The sequence below is a fragment of the Podarcis cretensis genome (genome assembly GCF_951804945.1).
Source record: "Podarcis cretensis genome assembly, chromosome: 17".
NCBI lineage: Eukaryota > Metazoa > Chordata > Lepidosauria > Squamata > Lacertidae > Podarcis > Podarcis cretensis.
In genome coordinates this window covers 40,507,904-40,529,122 of record NC_137187.1, presented here as the reverse complement: position 1 = coordinate 40,529,122, position 21,219 = coordinate 40,507,904, and the positions used below count along the sequence as shown (strand labels likewise).

The 21,219-nt window shown below is 41.7% G+C and overlaps 1 protein-coding gene and 1 long non-coding RNA gene across 5 annotated transcripts in view; one reads left to right on the top strand and one right to left on the bottom strand.

Moving 5' to 3' along the window:
• Positions 1-1,365: 1,365 nt before the first annotated feature.
• Positions 1,366-3,706, bottom strand: LOC307206038. The gene is made up of 3 exons (XR_013834223.1): positions 3,689-3,706; positions 3,173-3,405; positions 1,366-2,829 (listed from the first exon to the last, which is right to left on the bottom strand). It is a non-coding gene; the product is annotated as an uncharacterized lncRNA (long non-coding RNA).
• The window catches only part of MECP2 (methyl-CpG binding protein 2), a gene marked incomplete at its 5' end in the record, with an annotated part of 93,719 nt that continues 76,095 nt past the window's right edge, over positions 3,596-21,219 (top strand). For 2 of the 4 annotated variants that reach the window (XM_079958730.1, XM_079958729.1), the window contains one exon: positions 3,697-3,842. In XM_079958730.1, the coding sequence (XP_079814856.1) occupies positions 3,697-3,842 (146 nt within the window). The other 2 variants (XM_079958731.1, XM_079958732.1) reach the window with 2 other exon arrangements.

The following is a 21,219-nucleotide window of genomic DNA, read 5'->3' as shown; positions in this document are numbered from 1 at the left end:
TTATTTTTTCTTTTGAAATTTCTATGTATGAGAAGGATGAGTTTTAGAAAAATAAGAGAGAACATTTAAATGTTGTAAACTGGGCCTTGTCTATGAAATAGGGTATTATATAAATTAAAATAAAACTTAAAATATGAAAGGCAATTCCTTTGATTTGTGTAGAGACAAGGCAGCATTGCTGCACTTGTGTATGCTCATATTACAGACAACCATTGTGTGATCGAGTTGACATATTGTGTCCACTGACTGACCCAGGAGCATTTATACAGCAAAAGTGGATGAGAGAATGTGGCTCCAATCTTAGTGAGGTCACGTTGAGAAAAACAGAGGCACTAGCATGTTTGTGGTCACACATGACTCTGCAGTAAATTTTTTGAGAATTGGTCAACTTTGGTATTGTAGTGAAAATGGGTTGTAACTGCTTTTCTGGAAAGCTTGTTGTATGTTTTAACAACTGCATGAGAGTCTAGAATTCAACAGGGGAGGCTTTTTCTGGAAAGTATGTACATTGAGGGGAGAAACTCACCTGCTGGATTTTTGTTTTGTCTCTTGTTTTGTTAAGGGTTCAAAAGCCTTGTAAAAAAGAAATGTTGATAACACTTAGTTGCAAGGCCATTAGGTAAGGAGTGGGCAGGCTTGGTGGCAAACTGTTGAAGTACTGAGTTGGAAACACTAGGAACAGAAGTAACAAATCTGGTGCTTGTTATTCATCTGGTTTAAAAATAATAATATACACCCCTCTGATAACTAGAAGTGGCAACCCTACTGTGAACCACTATGTGAGTTTAAGTGGCTGCTACAACTAGATTCTGAAGCATGTGAAAAGCTTTACCCTTTAGTCTCACTGAAGGGGACAGAAAAGAGACTGAGTGTGTAGAACTGCTTTTATATATAGACTTAAAGGTTAGCACAGTCTTGATTCACCTGGGACATTCCCATTTTTTGTGTGTGAGTCCCTGGCAAATTGTCTCATAAAAGTACTGGGATTTATGGCTGTATAGAAGCTGGTGCCACATTCTAACTACTTGGCAGAAGCTGCAAAGGTAGCAATTAAAACTTATTTTATTGTTTTTATTCCACTTCTGCCTGAAAGGCACTAGGGGCAGATGCAACTATAGTTAATACACATGGCAAGTCACGGGGATGGGAGCTTACTCTTGTTTTCCATACTTTTTTTCCTCTTCAAGTCCTGGTCATGTCTGCACGCTTCGCTGAAGTGAGGCTCAGGCAAGGAGCTGTCCACCATGGGATGCTACTATCAGCCTGGCCAGATTGCCTACTGCTGGCAGCATTATGCAAGCCCTTCACCATCCCTGCCACTGAGTTTTCTTTCCCCTCCTTTTCCTGCAAAAGGAACAAAAATTTGTGGCATATAAAATACTGTAATATCAAATGTATTATGGCATAAGGATAAATGCGTTTCTTGGTTGTTTGTGCTGACTAACCCTTTATAAGATAGTGAATACATTTTTGGATCAAACAACAATATGTATAAGGTTTTGATTTTGAAGGATTCCTTCCTTCACACATTCTCACTTTTGCATGCGCATTCTTCCTTTACCCTTCTTCCTGTGTGGGATGAACTTATGTGGTGCTGTTTTGATATTTCTTTGTTTTGAATCATAGAATTATAGTTAGAAGGTTGTCAATTAAAATTAAGTAGATAAGGTTTGTCTCACATGACATTCTTGGAAAACCCATGTGGCTTCTTGTAAACAATCCTCATAGAGCGATTGCTTAATAATCTGTTGTATAATTTTGGTTGGTGTCAACATCTGGCTGACTGTTGTCCATTTTATGGGATCTGCCTTTCCCTCATTTTTTAAGATAGCCCTACAACTTAGTTCAGTGTAAATTGTGTTGTTGGTCTCAAAATACTTGGTTGGAGTTTAGCTACAGCAGTTATGTATGAAGTCTAAGTTACACTGCTACCGCAACTCTGCCAATAATTCAAAGAGCTTGAAGCTGCAACCCTATGCATGTCTATTGAAAAGTAAGTCTGATTGGGTTCAATGAGAATTACTTCCAATTATGTGAGTTTAGGATTGCAGTCTAAATTAAACTTTACAAGTGCATTTCATTGTAATGATTGTAATACTTTTAATGTATGTCCTATTACTACTAATTCACCACGGCAGTCAGAAGTTTGATGCCACATAATAAACAGATCAATTTTTAAAGACAAATACATTTATTTCAAACCATAATTTTATAAATATATTTGTTCATCACTACAAAGGATTAAATAAGTAAATTTTACTGTACGAGTAGTTTCAATACTTTTACCAGTGAATATATACTAGTATATAAGGAAGCAACAAGCACAGCCTCTGAATCTTGATGCAAAAATAAGGGTTTTATAAATACAGATGCACTCCTATTTTCATCTTTGGCAACAGCTTCCAGAGGGATACCTGTATTTCATCTGTTTACCAAAGGAAAACTTAAGCTACCACATGGTTGTTATTTTCAACTTTGAAATGTTAGAGGGCATGCATAGATTTTCTCTGCATTCTCCATCTATAATTGTAACATGGTTACTTCCCCCTTGAGATCTGTGAGCAAAATCATGCTACATCTGCAGCACAGCACATAGCAAGGTCCATATACTTATCTGTGTTGAAGCTGTTCCTGGCAATCATGATATTGCAGATGCTGTGCTCAAGGTACTTGGGCCTGAGCGGCTGTTTTGACTGTTTTGGTTGTTAACAAAAATTGCTTACATGATATAATTTTCTTTCAGATGCTTGGAACATATCAGGCATGGCAGTTGGCTTGCATTCATGTTGTAAGGAGTAGAAAATACGTTGAGATTGTGTTGCTATTTTACTAGAAGACAAGAGTACAATATTTTGAGGGAAGATTTAATGTGTTGGTGCTGCTGTTTCAACATGATAGCTGGGCACTTATCTTTGACTACCTGTACATTTCAGGAACCATAGAAAGGCTTTAAATGAGTGACCGAATTAGTGGGGAGGGATGGAGGAAGGTGGCCTTAGCTGGCAATATAGTAACTGAGGGAGAGCATCAGTACAACCGTGCCAGAAGACCTTGGTGTTCTAGGCTGCACACATGGCCAGATTGATACATTTGCACCTGAGGTGAACCACAAAGCTCTACTTCGGGATCCGCTGCTCCTGTGGATTCTGCTGTCGGGAGGCAACTGCCTCACCTGGCCTGATGGGTGGGCCAGCCTGGCTGCACCCACATTCCAGTGGGCATGGTGGTCCTCATGGGGTGAGTAATGGCTGCAGAAACATGACCTTGGTATAACTCGATGGGCACATTCAAGACCAAGTAACAGGCATGGACTTGGCATCAATTATCAGTATTTGGAAGGTGCTTTGCCCTGAGAAGGCCAGTATCCTACGAAGCCACACAGAAAGGGGAGGGACCGCTGAGGCACTTCGAGAACAGGGAAAGGAAAAAACCGTTAGATCCGTTACATTTCAAAAAGTCTTTTACCCGCAACTCTGCACCGCCCTCTTCGTCAGTGAATGATGAACCAACGGGCCTATCATTAGGCAGACAACATTCACGAACCAATCAGAGGCAGCGCGGGCACCTGTCCCCCACCCACTTTTTATCGTTGTTACTGACAGCACTTCCCGCCAATTCTAACGGCCGCCGGGAACAGGGCAGCCTCGCCCGTGTAGAAGAGCACCGGCCAATAGCTCCGTGAAGGTACCCTGAGTGATGGGAATCGGCATCCAATTGCAGCGAAGAGGGCGGGGTCTGGCTCTCCGGGTTTCCTCTCCGGCTCGGTTTCCCCCCTCCCCCCCCCGCGGGTTTTTCGCTGCGAAGAAAATGGCGGCGGCGCCGAGCGGAGATGAGGAGAGACTGTGAGTGAGCCGGGGAGAGGGGGTGGGGAAGAGCCGGGCTGGACCATCGCACCACTTGCGCAGGGGGCTCGGGCGGGACCATGGCCAGCGCCGGGGAGGGCGGCGCGGCGGGGCTGCGGCCGCTGGCTTCTCTCCGCTGGCAGTCGCTCCTCCTCCCCTTTCCCTCTGCGCGCCCAGGGCCTCGAGTGCGTCACAGCGATCCCCTCTGCCCAGTAATGGGAGGGGCGAGGAGGAGGGCGCGGGGCGCGCCCCCGGAGGGGGGCAGGGGAGGGGAGGGACTGGCGTGGGGCGCGCGCTTGAGGTCAGAGGTGACCCTGGTGGCATCTGCCAGCCGTGGCCCCTCATCCTGCATCCCTGCCGTGGCCCTCTTGCTTTGGCAGGTGCCTTGCCCGCCCCAGTCCTAAGTTGCCCAGCCCGCCCGGGGACTTCAGGTGATGGGGACACCTGGCAGCCTGCTTCTGAGGCCCTCTATCTCCATCTCTCACTCCGCTTGCTTATACCCCATCGTTGCCGACAGAGAGTGGGCAGCGCAGTGGGCAGAGGGTGCGTGTCCCTGTAGGCTGTGTGGGGTTTGGTGGTGTGGGCCTCCCTCAGCGTAAGCTGGTGCCTCTGCCCGTTTTCTTCACTTTCTTTTTCTGGGTTGTGCAGCAAGGAGGATTGGGCTCCATCCCAAGTGCCATGGTGCCCAGTGCGTGTGTGTATCTGTGTCTCGCTTGACTCACCTGTGCATTTCCACTGGGCAAAGCGGTGGTGAGGATTGGGGTTAGCAAGTTCAAACCTCCTCACTGCATCACACAGAAAGTGAGGCAGGGCAAGGAAACAGGGTTGGTGGCTGATGGCTTGCTATGGGTTGGCTTACTGGGCCCTGTCCTTTGTGCCACACCACTCAAAGAGAAAGAGTAAGCACCTTGGTAGGGTCTTCTAGATGGCTGACAACTAACTGGAAGCAGACATGAACTTTCCTTACAGCCACGACTTGCCCAGTCTGCCTGGTCTCCTTTCCCAGAGCTGGTGGATGAGTAAGGGCAGTGGCTGCTCCCCTACACCCTTACTCAGGGTGGTACAGAAGTGGCTGCTGTCTGTCTTCACTGCCCTCAGAGAGAGAATATGCAAGCAAGAGGAGGTGGTAGCTGCTTCTTGCAAGAGTAGTGATTGCCTTCAGACTATCACCATCATTGCTTTTGCTCTGGGAGGCTCAACCTCAGGGTAAGAAGCTTCTTTGGTCCATTAGTGTTATTGTATTTGGCATGACATAGTCAGTATGGCCAGTGATCAGGGATGGTAGGAATTGTAGTCCAGCAACATGGGGAGCACAGGTTCCCGATCCCTGATCCACCCACTTATTTCCTCTCTCTTTAGGGTAGGTGTGGAGAATTGGGCCCAATGCATCTTCCCAGAATGAATGAGCAACCAGAAACGATTGTGTTTTTTACAAGCACAACTGCCAACTCTGCTTACTTGCTTGCTCTCCCTCTTGTTTGGGTTGCACAGTTGGGCTACCTGGGCTGATTTCTTGCAGCTACACCACCAGTAGAAAGATAACTGATGCAGAACTTGCCCTATCTATGATGTCCTTTTGAGTGCTGGATCCAGTACCACTGACAGCGTGAGCATGTTCATGTTTGGTCAGCGGCAGCAGCTCATACTGCCTGACTTGGCAGTATCCAGCCGTCCCACCATACTGCTTAAACAGAGAGTGTGAGCAAGCAGAATGATTGGGAGGTGGTTGCTTCTGCCTTATGTGGTTGTGCACACACTTTTGGCAGCCCTGTTGGCTCCAGTTCTCCCTGCTGTGTAGTCCAGAAAGAAAGGGCAAGTGGATATCTTCTTGTTCACATAAACTTTTTCATTGGGCTGCCCAGCAGACTTGGCCCTTACTGTTGCACCTTCCAGAGAGAGAGAGAGAGGAGGAAGTAATTGGAGGCAGAGGCAGCGGTTCATTGGTTGAGGGTCGAACCAACTGTGCATGTGCTTATTAAACACAAACTTTTCAGTCCGTTTTGAAAATTGGGTGAGGGAGTTAACTTTTAATACTAAAAGCATTTGGGTGATGAGAATTAACTCTCTTCCCCTGCTTTACCTTTCCTTGCCACTTATCTTAAAGATTTTTTCCTTCCTAGCCCATTCCCAATATAGCAAGTTTGCTGTTTGGGAGAAAAAGTCAAAGCAATGAAGCCCAGCGAGGTAGGGACAGTGCGTGGTTTGAATTTTGTTCCCATTCCACTTGCACATTTTTTGGTATTAAAAATAAATTCCTCCATTCATGCTTTATAGCCAGACAGGCAAACACGTATTTCAAAAACACATGGGCATCTATTTTGGCCCTTGTTAGCTCATGTTTGTGGCCTGGCCTGTGCCACTTGTCCTCTGCCTCTGAGCGGGAAGGGGAAAGTAGGTGTCACTCTATTTATGGTAACTGTCATTTTCTTTGTACTTTGATGTTGTCAATCCTCAGATGTCATGATTACCAATTCTTTACCAATTATTTGATGTCCTCTCATGTTAGCTGTCTTGTGTGATCACAACATTTCAGTCACAAAACAACTATATGCGGTCTGTAGGTATATGGAGAGGGATAAAAACTGGTCTTCATCCTTTTTTTTTTTTTTTTGCCTTCACTGCTTGTGCTTTGGCACTAGGGAAAAAATATCACTAATGATTTTATCCTGAATAACTTTTGAAATAAATTGTGTTGTTCACATAAGTTATTTAACACTTATTATCTGCTTCTGTTATGTATTGGCTTTGCAGGTATTATCCTATTCTTGCTTAAATTGGCCACAATTTTTTTTAAAAAACCCTAGTTGTCAAACTATTTATTTGCAACTTTTCCTACCCAGTCCATAATATCACTGCTTGCTCTTTGTAAACCAGGTTCCCAGTGCTATTGTAGTTTTGGTTGATAGTTGCTTCTCCAATTACATCCTCTTCTAGCTCAAGACAACTGAGTTTGCTTATGTCAGACATTGGAGTGGTACAATCATGTTTGTCACCTTCACCCTTATGGTTTTAGGTGGCATTTCCATCCTTCTACTCATAAAACCTTATAAGCACTGCAGTGCATCTGCTTCATGTTGTGCATATATTCCAAACATAAGTTGGCTATGAATGTTTGCTGCTTCCTTGTGTTAAAAGATCTGCCCCACCTTATCTCGCATAAATCTCTGTACAGTGCTACAAATGTATGTCCTGGAGCCTTTGTTTACTGCATGGTGAAGATTTTGGTGTGAAACAAAAGGTGTGGCTTCTAGTAGGGTGTGTTCATATAATTCATTTGATATATCAGGAGTTTTGTGTTTCTCGCCAAGTTTTGCAGAGAGAAACTTGAAAAGGTAAAAACTTCAGGCACTTTTCACAAGTGAGGCAGAGGTCGTAAGTTTGGGGGAGGTATTTTGAGAGTAGGCTTTTTGTGAAATGTTAATTTAAATGTTGTGTGAGACCTTGTCTATCTTGTCTAAAGAACTCAGTTTTACACAGGCATGTTAGTGTTGATGTGGGAAAATCTCTGCTCTCCCATAGGGTTGTAGCTACTCCCAAAGTAAAATACCAGTGCCCTGGGGGACATGATAGATTAAGATAATGAAATTGCTGTGTTGTGAACACTAATAATATGCACGCTTGCAGTGTCATAGGAAGGTGCATAAAATACAAAATATTTGTGACTCATTTTCTGTTGAGCATGCCTCTGGTAGAAATTAGAGGTGTATGGGGCACTGGGGGTACTCTTCTTTCTCTCCCCCCCAAGAGTTTCAGTTTCAGTTCTTATACCTTTAACAGCTGCTTAGCAGGTCCCTTGTTTCCTTTTCTATTTGTTTGCTTTGTGCCACCCATTCTCAATTAAGTGATGTCTCAAACTGTTGCTACTTTGGTTCATGTTTGTATTTGTTTATTAAAAAGCACTTATAATATTGGTGCTCTTTATCTGGTTGGAAATGTGTTGTTTATTTGAGGATTTCTAGCCTACTCTTCATTAGAATAATTCTAGAGCGGTAGTAGAATATAAAATATAATTACATGATAAAACCAAATTTAGATAAAAACAATATACGTAACCTTAAAACAACAGCAACAAACAGGTTCTGCAAGGGCAAGTGTACCCATGTCCACCAAAGACTTGAGCAAATAAATGTGTTTTAACTGGTGCTGCAAATGCATCAGGATCAACACCAGTTAAACTGGAGAGAGTTTTCTATAATTGGGATGTTACTATTGAAAACATTATCTGACATGTTGCTGTGAAGCAAATGTTTGGCCTATGTGGCACTGTTAAGAGGGTGCCCCCCTTTGGATTTTTTTTGGGGGGGAACACCCTTTGGCTCTGTTTGGTGATACTCTGCTTCCTAGTGAACATTGTACTGGCAAATTGTTGAAGCGGGTGCTCCTTCACTTGCATCTGATTTGTGCCTGTAAACTTTCCACAGAAGTTGCTTGTACTACATACCCATCATCTATAGGAATAACTCCTTGCAGGACCCTCCTGGTGATCCCAGGATGTCTGTTAGTAGAGGCAGTGTGTTTCCCCCTTCCCTAAATACGCTGAATCTACTCAGAGGTCATATGCACACAAAAGGTATAAGGAGAAGGATGAAGGATGATCTTCAACCATTTTGCCCCTTTACTTGAAGTAGGGAAAAATAGCAAGAGGATTGTTTAATTAATTAATTAATTACATTACATTACATTTTTACACCACCCTACATCTGAGGATCATAGGGCAGAATATTAAAATACAAAATACATAACAAAGTAATAAACAAAAACAATATCCCCTGCACACATATAGGGTTAGTCCTAAGTAATGTCCTGTTGTCATCCTGTCATCTTGGGTGTCTTATACCAGTCTTCTATTTTTGAGGTTGAGCTTTCCAGACCCTACATACGCTGTCATGTGTGTGCTCCCTGGGTTGACTGATAGCCTGCTATAGATTGAGGAGACTTCTATAGCAGAGAACTTTCAAATACTACTCTTTAATTCCATAGTATCAAATCTGGGATTGGAAAAAACCTGATTGCCCAGAAGCCTAAGTAATCTGACGTTAAGTTACAGTTCTGTTCAGATTCTTGGAATGAATGTTATGAATATGCCAAATTTATGTCAGTTCCTTTTGTCTCAGCCCTACGACATGGAAATATGACTAATATATATATCTGTCTATCATCTATCTATCTATCTATCTATCTATCATCTATCTATCTATCTTTATATTAAATACTGTGTCATGAGATAAATTAGCAAAGAATCAATTTTTTGTGGAAAACTGGGCTATTGGTTTAATCATGGAGTTGTTAATGATTTGTGTAAAATCTAGTTGTGTTGTCATAATGATGGTAGTATATGGCTTCAGTCATGGACTCACAATTACAATTCCTCAGTCACATCCACAAATGCCTCATACTTGGTGTGATCCAGTAGAGCTGGCTGTGATTGCAGATGACCAAGAATCTTATGTTGCTCATTTAGAAGCTGCAGTTGTGGGAAACTGTATATGTGCCTTTTACATGAAGAGCTGCTTATATAATTTACAACAACAGTGTATCTGGAATTGTGTCTTCCTGCATCTAAGTGTGAATTAGGTGACCAGTTTATTTTTCTCATCCCACTTCCTTATAACTCACCCCATCCCCACCCTTTGTTTCTAAGTCAAATATATTGGTCCAGTCTCTTGTAGCTAATATAGCCATTTCTCTTATTGTAGTATGAAGACTGTAGTATGAGGGTTGTACCTTTCCACTGGAACATCATTTAAGATGCAAAGTAATTTTTCAGTTGCTGGGCTAAAATATGTGACGAAGACAAGTACAGACAAGTGGATTTAAAACATACTGAGCACTGTTTTCACATGTGTATTAAATTGGTGTCTATGTAGAAATATGTTGAGTAACACAGAAGGTAACACAGCAATATTAAATATTTGAAGGAGAATATAAACTATTTCAGCAAATAAAGGGTATAATGTAAGGTACTTGGTCTTACAATAAAACCACTTGTCATATACTATTGCATGTAATGCTAAACCATGGTCAAGCACAAATCACAGTGAGCCCCTACTGTTGTTGTCCTCTGGCATAGCTATGAGGGGATTTTGGAAGCTTCCATTTCTCTTTTAGATTAAGCCCAGTTCAGCATTATGCCTGAACCCTAAATTGTTATTAATCTTAACTATAAGTGAAAGCAAGCCAGCTTTGTAAACAATGGTTTGAGGTTAACTTATTTCTTCTAACCCAGGGCGGTCCAACTTTTGATACCAAGTGGACCGCAAGAGTACTTTGACATGCACACTGCCTTGTCATGTGAGGGGGAGCAGGGCCAAAATTTGACACCCACACACCTAGTCCATGCATTTTCCTCCCAAAGCTGTCTAAGCGAGGAAGCCGGCTTTGGGAAGGAGTAGTGAGGCACTGGCAGCATCCTAGAGCCCTCCCAACTCCTTCCCAAAGCTGGCAAAGTGCTAATTAGGCTTTGGGAAGGAGGTTGAAGGACACTAGGACCTGGCCAGAGCCCTCAAACCTCCTTCCCCAATCCCAGCACCTTGCTTAATGGCTTTGGGAAGACAGCACAAGGGCTGGGGGGGTGATATATGTTGCTGAGGGCCACACAAAAATACATTGCGGGCCACATGTTAGACCACCCTGCTCTAACCACGGTAAAAACTGCATTTTTCTTGGATTTGATGTCATAGCAAGCTGTGGGTAATCTAAAACAGAAGCTAAAGCTTCTTCAGTCTTCATGGTTGTACGTGAGGATGGGGTGGAATGTGCACAAGCCTGAGATTCACTGTGACCTGCTCTTATAACACTAAACTTTGGCGACTGAGGCTAAATCCATTGTACAGTTCCCTCGCACAATTGGATGTACCGAGACTATGATCTATCTGCCATATCATATATGGTAGCACTTGAGAAATCAAACCAAATCTTTCGGAATTTAGATTTTGACAAATGTTTAATAAGTGAAAGAGTGAGTGCAGGCAATATATAGAGATTCACTTACAGTAACTCTTTAATAATGGAGTCAAAGTTGTGGTCTTATCCCTTAAGGATGCCCACAGGGGGTTGAAACGGTTCAGGCCAAACTTGAGTGCTTGATTTAGACCTGAAGGCATTGAATGTAAACGTTTTCCTGTAAACACTAATGATCAGATTCATAGCTTTTTCCGTAGGCCATGAGATTGTAGATTTCATCCTTAGTGGGTGTAACCCCAAACAATACTCATATCCCCCCCAGCATTGTGCCCCTCTGCTCCATGACAAAGTTGGCATGATTAATAATAATAATAATAATAATAATAATAATAATTTTTTAAAAAAATATTTATACCCTGCCCTCCCCGGCCAGAGCCGGGTTCAGGGCAGCTAACACCAGTAAAATGACAATAAAAACATAATGGGGGGGGGAGAATTAAAATACAGGTTAAAATACAATTTAAAATGCAGCCTCATTTTAATAATAGCCCATAGATCAAAACCAAAAGGGGAAGGATACATAAGGGTCAGACTGAGTCCAAACCAAAGGCCAGGCAGAACAGCTCTGTCTTGCAGGCCCTGCGGAAAGATGTCAAGTCCCACAGGGCCCTAGTCTCTTGTAACAGAGCATTCTACCAGGACAGGGCTAGTACTGAAAAGGCCCTGGCCCTAGTTGAGACCAATCTAACCACCTTGCAACTTGGGACCTCCAAAATGTTGTCATTTGTGGACCTTAACATCCTCGCGGGGCATACCAGGAGAGGCGGTCCCATAGGTATGTGGGTCCTAGACCGCATACGACTTTAAAGGTCAAAACCAGCACCTTAAACTCACAATTAACTATTGTGAGGCATGATGTTCTTCTCTGTAAACACAAACACACACCTTTAATTGTTTCCTGTACATATCACTAGGTGAATAGGGCCTGAAATACAAAATATGCAAGCAGAATGTTTCTTCTAGGCTAGTAGTTTGCCTTTTTACTAGATGACTGCCAATTACTGACCAGCATGAAAAAATTTTATTTTAGTTGCTAATGTTAGTGTTGTCAAAAACACCTCTGGCAGCTGAGTCAGCATTTCAGCATGACCTACTGACAATCCTTGTTTCTGGATAGTGTATAAGCACCCAACATTGCTTTGTGAGCCTTAGGCATGAACTTGCTAGGTAGCCTTAAGCAAATCACTATACTCTCCATCCCAGCTCCATGTTGGAATAATACCAGCCTACCATATAGGGACGCGGGTGGCGCTCTGGGTTAAACCACAGAGCCTAGGACTTGCCAATCAGAAGGTCGGCGGTTCGAATCCCTGCGACGGAGTGAGCTCCCATCGCTCGGTCCCTGCTCCTGCCAACCTAGCAGTTCGAAAGCACATCAAAGTGCAAGTAGATAAATAGGTACCGCTCCGGTGGGAAAGTAAACGGAGTTTACATGTGCTGCTCTGGTTCGCCAGAAGCAGCTTAGTCGTGCTGGCCACATAACCTGGAAGCTGTACCAATAAAGCGAGTCGGCCAATAAAGCTGTCGGCCAATAAAGCGAGATGAGCGTCACAACCCCAGAGTCGGCCACTACTGGACCTAATGGTCAGGGGTCCCTTTACCTTTACCATATAGGATTGTTGAATGTGTTACTAAGGTAATGGGTATGAAAAGCTTTGAACACTCAAAAAGGAGCACTACATCAACACTTATTGGCAAGTTATGATGAGAGAATACCGGGCATCTTTTTGCATCATGTCTTTCAAAAGTTAATTGTTCAGGCAAGATACTACACTTTTGTAGATCTATAAAAATGTTGGCTCAAGGCAGACATGCTTCATTATTGTTAGAACTAACCACAGTTGGCTACCTTAAAAGTAGGATCAACATGTCTATCTTGCAGAGAGTGGAAACTCGGGAATTTCTTTTGAATTCTTTGCCAATATGAATCTCTCACAGTTCTGCAGAAATGAGTAGCCTTTAATTGGCACGCCTCCCAAAAGCACCACTTTTTTGCTAACAGCCCTGCGATGATAATAATGGGTGAACTGTATCCCCTGCCCTTTTATCTTGTAGAGTTACCATAAATGTATGTTTGGATACATTTGTCTTTCACAGGTAGTTCAAGAAACTCAGTTTGCAAACAGTGCAGTATTAACTGCCTCTGTTCATCTGAAGGGTTACTCCTCCCTGAGTTAAAACAATAATAAATATCTACAAGTAAGCACAATTGTGTTATCAGTGACCGAGAAAAACGTTGTATATGCTGACAAAAATGCAGCTGATAAGAAATCTGGTTGATCTCTCTTGAGCAGGGAGTTCCAAAGAGCACAACGGAAGTTACCAAACTCCATGCTCCCGGTATTGTATTTTGGTGAAAGCAGGGCCTACCCACTTACTTGAGAGGCTGGGGAAAATATACAAGCAAAGGTATTCCCTAAGGTACACAGAGCCTAGGCCACCTACGACTTTAAAGATAATAACTGGCATTCAGAAGCAGGGGTGGAGGAAGGGAGTGCAGTGGGGGCACGCTGCCCCAGATGTCACCAATGAGGGGAGTGGCAAAATGCCAGGTGGCACTCACCGCGGAGCCTGCAGCACCCCTGAGCCATGTGTCTCTCCTGGGAGTGACGTAGTGGCTTGGGCGCCCGTAGGCTCCGCGCTGCCCTAAACGGTCCACCTCCCACAGAGCGTTCTGCCCTGGCTCGCGCCGCCCCACTGGCAGCTCGCCCCAACCCTGGGCGCAGGGCACGCGCGCTGCCCCAGCTTGCTCCGCTGCTGTTCACAAGCTTTTAAAAAAAAAGCTGCAAATGAGCATGAAGAGATGCAATTGTGTTTTCCTCAATAAAGATGAGAGGGGAAACAAGTATTTTTTAAAAGCAAGACTGACTATGAGTGAAGGGACCATGTAGCAAGACAAAAAATACAAGACAAGCAGTGTAGAAAGGTGGGACATCACCAGCTACCCCGCAGAACTTGCTTCCTAGCAGGTACAGCAATACTTCCATCTACACAGGAGCTGCAGTTCCAGTCAAAGACAAAAAAATTGCCACAAAGCAGGTTTAGTTTTTTTTTTTTTTTAAGGAAAGGAAGGGAGGGCAATGTAGAAAACGCAATAATGCAATGGTTTGGAAGCAACGCCACCTTATTATATATCAATTAGTCATCAAATACAAAAATGCCTCTAGGCAACTTACATACACAATTTAAAATTATTTTATTTAATCATAGTAAAGTCTTATCATACGGTAACTTACCTAAGAACTGCAATGATTCAATTTCCTTTATTGATTATGATGGTGAAACTTTTAATTATTGTTGTTAACATTTCTTTTCTGAATATAAAAAGTAGTTATTAAATTTATTATTATTATTATTATTATTATTATTATTATTATTACCATGATGTTCCGTGATGACCTAATGAATTAATGGCATCAATTTCAGAGGGAAATAGTTGCATGGAAGCAAACTCTATTGTGTCAAAAAGAAAGAAAAACGAAAAGAACAACAATAAAATGGTGAAATCACACTGACTAAAGGAAATGTGTAATTAAAGGACATTGAATGACAAACAACAGCAAAAGACTAACTAACTAAAGGACATATTTCAAACAGGTCGCGTTTACTGATTTAGATATTTGTTGTTGTTTAGTCGTGTCCGACTCTTCGTGACCCCATGGACCAGAGCATGCCAGGCACCCCTGTCTTCCACTGCCTCCCGCAGTTTGGTCAAACTCATGCTGGTAGCTTCGAGAACACTGTCCAACCATCTCGTCCTCTGTCGTCCCCTTCTCCTTGTGCCCTCCATCTCTCCTAACATCAGGGTCTTTTCCAGGGAGTCTTCTCTTCTCATGAGGTGGCCAAAGTCTTGGAGCCTCAGCTTCATGATCTGTCCTTCCAGTGAGCACCCAGGGCTAATTTCCTTAAGAATGGATGCATTTGATCTTCTTGCAGTCCATGGGACTCTCAAGAGTCTCCTCCAGCACCATAATTCAAAAGCATCAATTCTTCGGCGATCAGCCTTCTTTATGGTCCAGCTCTCACTTCCCTACATCACTTCTGGGAAAACCATGGCTTTAACTATACGGACCTTTGTTGGCAAGGCGATGTCTCTGCTTTTTAATATGCTGTCTAGGTTTGCCATCACCTTTCTCCCAAGGAGCAGGCGTCTTTTAATTTCGTGACTGCTGTCACCATCTGCAGTGATCATGGAGCCCAAGGAAGTAAAATCTCTCACTGCCTCCATTTCTTCCCCTTCTATTTGCCAGGAGGTGATGGGCCCAGTGGCCATGATCTTCGTTTTTTTGATGTTCTTTAATTCCTCCTCACTTTCCACCATCAAGGTTGTGTCATCTGCATATCTGGGGTTGTTGATATTTCTTCCGGCGATCTTAATTCCAGCTTGGGACTCATCCAGCCCAGCCTTTCGCATGATGAATTCTGCATATAAGTTAAATTTAGATTTAGATATTTATGGAGCTTAATTATGAGTAAAAACGCTTATGATTTTAAACAAATGAGCAAGCATTGAAGTACCGTATTTTTCTTTTTTCTTTTTTTATAATAATTTTTATTAATTTTCCACACAGATAATAAACAGCAATATAACACAATATAACTTCATACTCATCGGTTCATAACCTTTTTTCTTTGACTTCCCCATACCTCCCCATCCCTGCATCCTTGTTTAATAATTCTTTAGCAACCCTTAAGTCCATTGTCTTAATTCCTTTTCGTAAATATTTCTTAAGTTTTTTTTTTGTTTACTGCTGCAATTCTTTACTTCTTACCCCCTGACATCTTAACATTCCTCAATTTTACAATTATTTTTAAGATATATTTTGAAATTCTTCCAGTCCTCTTCCACTGTCTCTTTCCCCTGGTCCCGGATTCTGCCCGTCATCTCAGCCAGTCCCATAAAATCAATCACCTTTGTTTGCCATTCTTCCAGAGTAGGTAATTCTTGCGTCTTCCAATACTTTGCCAGTAGAATTCTTGCTGCTGTAGTGGCATACATAAAGAAAGTCCTATCCTTTCTTAACACCACTTGGCCCACCATACCCAAAAGGAAAGCCTCTGGTTTCTTAGGAAAAGTCCACTTAAGGACCTTCTTAATTTCATTATAGATCATTTCCCAGAAAGCTTTAACCTTTGGGCAGGTCCACCAAAGGTGGTAGAAAGTGCCTTCAGTCTCATTACATTTCCAACACTTATTATTAGGCAAATGATAAATCTTTGCTAGCTTGACTGGGGTCATGTACCACCGATAGATCATTTTCATAATATTTTCTTTTAAAGCATTACATGCAGTAAATTTAATACCGGTGGTCCATAATTGTTCCCAGTCAGCAAACATGATATCATGACCTATATCTTGTGCCCATTTGATCATAGCTGATTTCACCGTTTCATCCTGTGTATTCCATTTTAACAGCAAGTTATACATTCTTGATAAATTCTTAGTATTGGGTTCCAACAATTCTGTTTCTAATTTTGACTTCTCTTTCTGAAATCCTATTTTCCTGTCCTGTTTAAACGTCTCATTTATCTGATAGTAATGCAACCAGTCTCGAACCTTAGGTTTTAGTTTCTCATAACTCTGAAGTTTCACCCTTTCACCATCGTATTCTATGATCTCATGATATTTTGGCCATTTAGAATCCATATTAAGCTTTTTTACTTCCCTAGCTTCCATTGGTGACACCCACCTAGGGGTTTTACTTTCCAACAAATCTTTGTATCTAATCCAAACGTTGTACAGTGCTTTCCTTACAATATGGTTTTTAAAACTTTTATACACCTTTACCTTGTCATACCATAAATATGCATGCCAACCAAAACTATTGTCATACCCTTCCAGATCCAAAATGTCAGTATTCTCAAGAAGTAGCCAGTGTTTCAACCAGCAGAAAGCTGCTGATTCATAATAAAGTCTTAAGTCCGGCAGGGCAAACCCCCCTCTATCCTTTGCATCAGTTAAAATCTTAAATTTAATTCTGGGCTTTTTGCCCTGCCAGACAAATTTTGATATGTCTTTCTGCCACTTCTTGAAACAGTCCATCTTGTCCACAATCTGCAACGTCTGGAATAAAAACAGCATTCTAGGCAATACATTCATCTTAATAGTAGCGATTCGGCCTAACAAGGAAAGTTTCAGCCTTGACCATATTTCCAGATCCTTTTTAACTTCTGACCAACATTTTTCATAATTATCCTTAAATAAGTTCACATTCTTGGATGTTAAGTTTACCCCCAGGTATTTTACCCTTTTTGTAATTTCCAAACCTGTTTCATTCTGAAAACTCTCTCTTTCTTCCATTGTTAAATTTTTTTCCAACACTTTCGTTTTTTGTCTATTCAATTTAAAACCTGCTACTCGACCAAATGTTTCAATTAGTTCTAATACTCTTTTAGTACTAGTGTCTGGCTGTTGCAAAGTCAATACTAGGTCATCTGCAAATGCTCTTAATTTATAATGTCTAACTCCGACCTGAACTCCTTTAACCAACTGGTCCTTTCTAATCATGTTTAACAAAACCTCCAGGACCGATATAAAAAGCAAAGGGGATATTGGGCAGCCCTGTCGTGTACCTTTTTCTATAGGTATTTCTTCTGTTACCACGTTATTTACAATTAATTTGGCCTTTTGTTGAGAGTATATTGCACCTATACCGTTTTCAAAACCTTGTCCTACCCCCATCCCTTGGAGATTCTTTTTCATAAAAGTCCAACAAATGTTGTCAAAGGCTTTCTCCGCGTCCACAAAAATCAAAACTGCTTTCCTATTAATGTCAACGTCCAGCAGCTCCAAAATGTCTATAATGTTCCTCACATTGTCTGACATATGTCTACCTGGGAGAAAGCCTGTTTGGTCCTTATGAATCTCTTCTGCCAACACTCTTTTCAATCTTTTTGCCAAAATGTCTGCAAAAATTTTGTAATCCACATTGAGTAAAGATATAGGGCGGTAGTTTTTAACCTGGTTCTTCTCAGTCTCTGTTTTCGGTATAAGTGAGATGAAAGCCTCTTTCCACGATTCAGGTGCCTTTTTCCCCTTCAAAATTTCATTGCAAACTTCCTTCAATGGTTGTATCAGCCATTCTTTCAGCATTTTGTAGTATTTGGCCGTCAGGCCATCTGGTCCTGGTGATTTTCCCAATTTCATATTTTGAATGGCACCCTCTATTTCTTGTTCTGTTATTTCCTCGTTTAAGATCCTTTTACTTTGTTCTGAGATTTTTGGTAAACCGTATTTTCTGATGAATTCTTCTATTTCTTGCTCGTTGGTTGGCCCTTGTGCATACAATTTCTTAAAAAAGCTTTGAAAACAATTGTTGATCTCGTTGGGTTTGTGGATAATCTTTCCATCCATTTCTAAACTTGTTACCGTATTCATTTTCTGCCTTTTTTTCAATTGCCATGACAGAAGTTTCCCACATTTATCCGCTGATTCAAAAGTTTTTTGTCTCATTTGCTTTATCTTCCATTCTATTTGTTGGTTCATGAGTTCCATGTATTGCATCTGATGAAACTTTATTTCTCTCAAAATCTCATGAGACTTTGGTTTGGACCTCAACTTCTTCTCTCCTTCTTTTATTTTTTCTAAAATTTTTTCCTTCTTTTCATTTTGTTGCTTCCTCTTAATAGAATTTTGTTGAATTAGGAAACCTCGCATCACGGCTTTGCTTGCGTCCCAAATTATTCTTTTTTCCACATCTGTTTTCCTGTTGATCTCAAAGTAATCTTTTAATGTTTTAAGGGCCTTCTTATGGATCTCTTCGTCCTTGAATAGGGTGTCATTCATTCTCCATCTAAAGGAACCAGTTGTTGTTAGTTTCATCTCCATCTTGACCGCATTATGGTCGGAGCACGTTTTTGGGCAGATTTCTACTTTTTTTGTTCTTGACGCCAGACTACTAGAAATCCAAATTTGGTCTATTCTTGTCCATGTCATTTTTGCTTCTGAGAAGAAAGTTCCCTCTCTCTCTAAAGGATTCTTTGTTCTCCAAATGTCAATCAAGTCCATTGTTTCAGTCATTTCAAAAAAGATCCTTGGTAGTCTCCCTTCTTTCGAGATCACTTGTCTCTGTGCTTTGTCCATGTTTGTTGAGACAACTCCATTCATATCTCCCATCATTAGGATTTTATAATCTAAAAAGTCAACTAATGTCTCATGCAACTTCCTAAAAAATTCAGCCTTCCCTTCATTTGGGGCATAAACTCCCACAATTAATATCTTTTCTCCTTGAATTTGTATTTCAATTGCCAGGTATCTTCCTTGTTCATCTTTAAATATTAATTTTGGAGCCAACTTTTCCTTTGCATAGATCACCACACCTCTTTTCTTTACTTTGTCTGATGAGATGAATTCTTGACCGAGTCTCTTATTTATTAATAATTTCCTGTGTATCCTGGCAATATGGGTTTCTTGCAAACATATTATGTCTAATTGTTCTTTCTTCAAAATGTGAAAAACCTGTCTTCTTTTCCGAGGAAGGTTCAAACCATTACAGTTCCAACTAAGGAGTTGCAGAGACATTTTGTATTTAGGTAGCTGTTCCTCCAACTGCTCCAAACTTCTGCTCTTCCTCCGATGGTGGTAGTGAAAGTCCAAATGACAAATTTGCTATATCGGGTGGTTCCCTCTCCTCCACGGTTCCTTTCTGCAGATCCTCCAGATACTTCTCTAGAAATAGTTCTTTGTCCTGAATTGTTTTTATTTTAATCTTCCTTCCATTGAAGTTAAAGGACAATCCTTGTGGAAACTCCCATCTAAATGGTATAGTGTTTTTCTTCAGCAGGTCTACTAAACTCTTGTAATATGTTCTCACCTCTAAAATGTATTTAGGAATGTCCTTAAAAATCTGTATCTGACAATTTTGGATCACCAATGCCTTTTGATAATGCAAATTCAATATTCTATCTCTTTCTTCTTTTGATCTCAATGTAATTAGGCAGTCCCTTGGTTTTTTGTCCTGCCTTCTACCCAGTCGAAAGGCTGATATTATCTCAAGTTCCTCATCTTCCTCCCATTCCTCCTGCCAAAAAGTTATGATGTTCTCTGTGAGAAATTTCACAAGGTTGTCCCCTTCCCCTTCAGGCACCAATCTAAATTTTAAATTCTTCTCTTTACGTTGAAGTTCCAGTAAGGAGAGGGCTGCATCATGCTCATTCACTTTTTTAATAATAGGCCCAAATTTTTCCCTTGTCTCTTCAGCCGTTATTTTTGCACTTTCTGCAATCTTTCGTGTTTCTGAACTTTCCTGAATTAATCTATTTATAGAATCTGTGTTCGATGCAACACTAGCCGTATTCACATCCAACCTTGTTGTCAACTCTGTTAATTTTTTAGAATTCTCTGTCGAAAGTTTTGTCAATGCTTCCAGAGATTGATTTATTTTAAGTAGAGCCTGAGTCATAGGATCCATAGAAGCTGGTGTTTTTTCCTGCACAGCTGCAGTTCCTGATATAGAGGCCCTTTTCTTGTGAGATTGTTTTGCTTTCTGCCTTGTTACTATCTCTTCTGTAGGGGCACTCATATCCTCAAGGTCGTTTTCACAGAGTTGATTCCCAAGTGGAAAATCCCACTGTTACTTTTTCAAGTGCAACAGTTTCAGATAGAGCCCTCTAGAGGGAGCATTCAATTGTATCCAAATGGCAGAGATAGAAGAAAACAAAGAAGCAAGGAAGTATAACAGTAGCCAAAAGTTTCCAATGTCCAAATTGTAATGTCTCTATTTTTCTATGTGGCCAAAATGCAGCAAAGTACATCTAAGGTCCGATAACTTTTTTGCAAACAAGTCCCCACTTCTCAAAGTTTGACAGTCCACGTCCCGGTGTCTTGTTTGGGCAGCCCGACCCCAGGGGATTTGGCAATGGAAGGTCTTAATTTTCCATTAATTTTCCAGCAGATTAACAACGTTCCAATCCCTTCCCCCCTTCTCCTGCCAATCTGGGGGGAGGTTTTAAGTCCGATGTCAGTTTGACAGCTTAAAAAAAATTAGAAAGGTTCCCTTTAAGTGCAGCTTGATTTTCGTTGCTTTATTCCTTCTGCAGTTCCGGGGAGGCAGACTTCCTTAATTTTTGCCTTTCCCGTTTTCAGCCAATTTTTTTTTTTTTTTTTTTAAAGTCCCGTTACTTTTCCAATCTTACTCACGGGTGTTGTGGTCAAATTCCAATTGCAGGAAGGAATCGGCGCTCTCCGCTCATGGCGACGCGGCTTCACTCCGCTAGCTGGGTGACGACTCTCAGCACCGCGCTTACCCCGATGCCGCTCAGAAGCCTTTAAAAAGGCTCCCTCACAGTACCGGGGGGCGCAAAGGGTGCCCACCGAATCTCCTTTGTTCACAGGCTCCGCGCCTGTGATTTTAGGGGTCCCCCGCTTGCCGTAGCGGGTAAGACCCGAACTAACGGAGCAGTCCTGCCTCGGAGC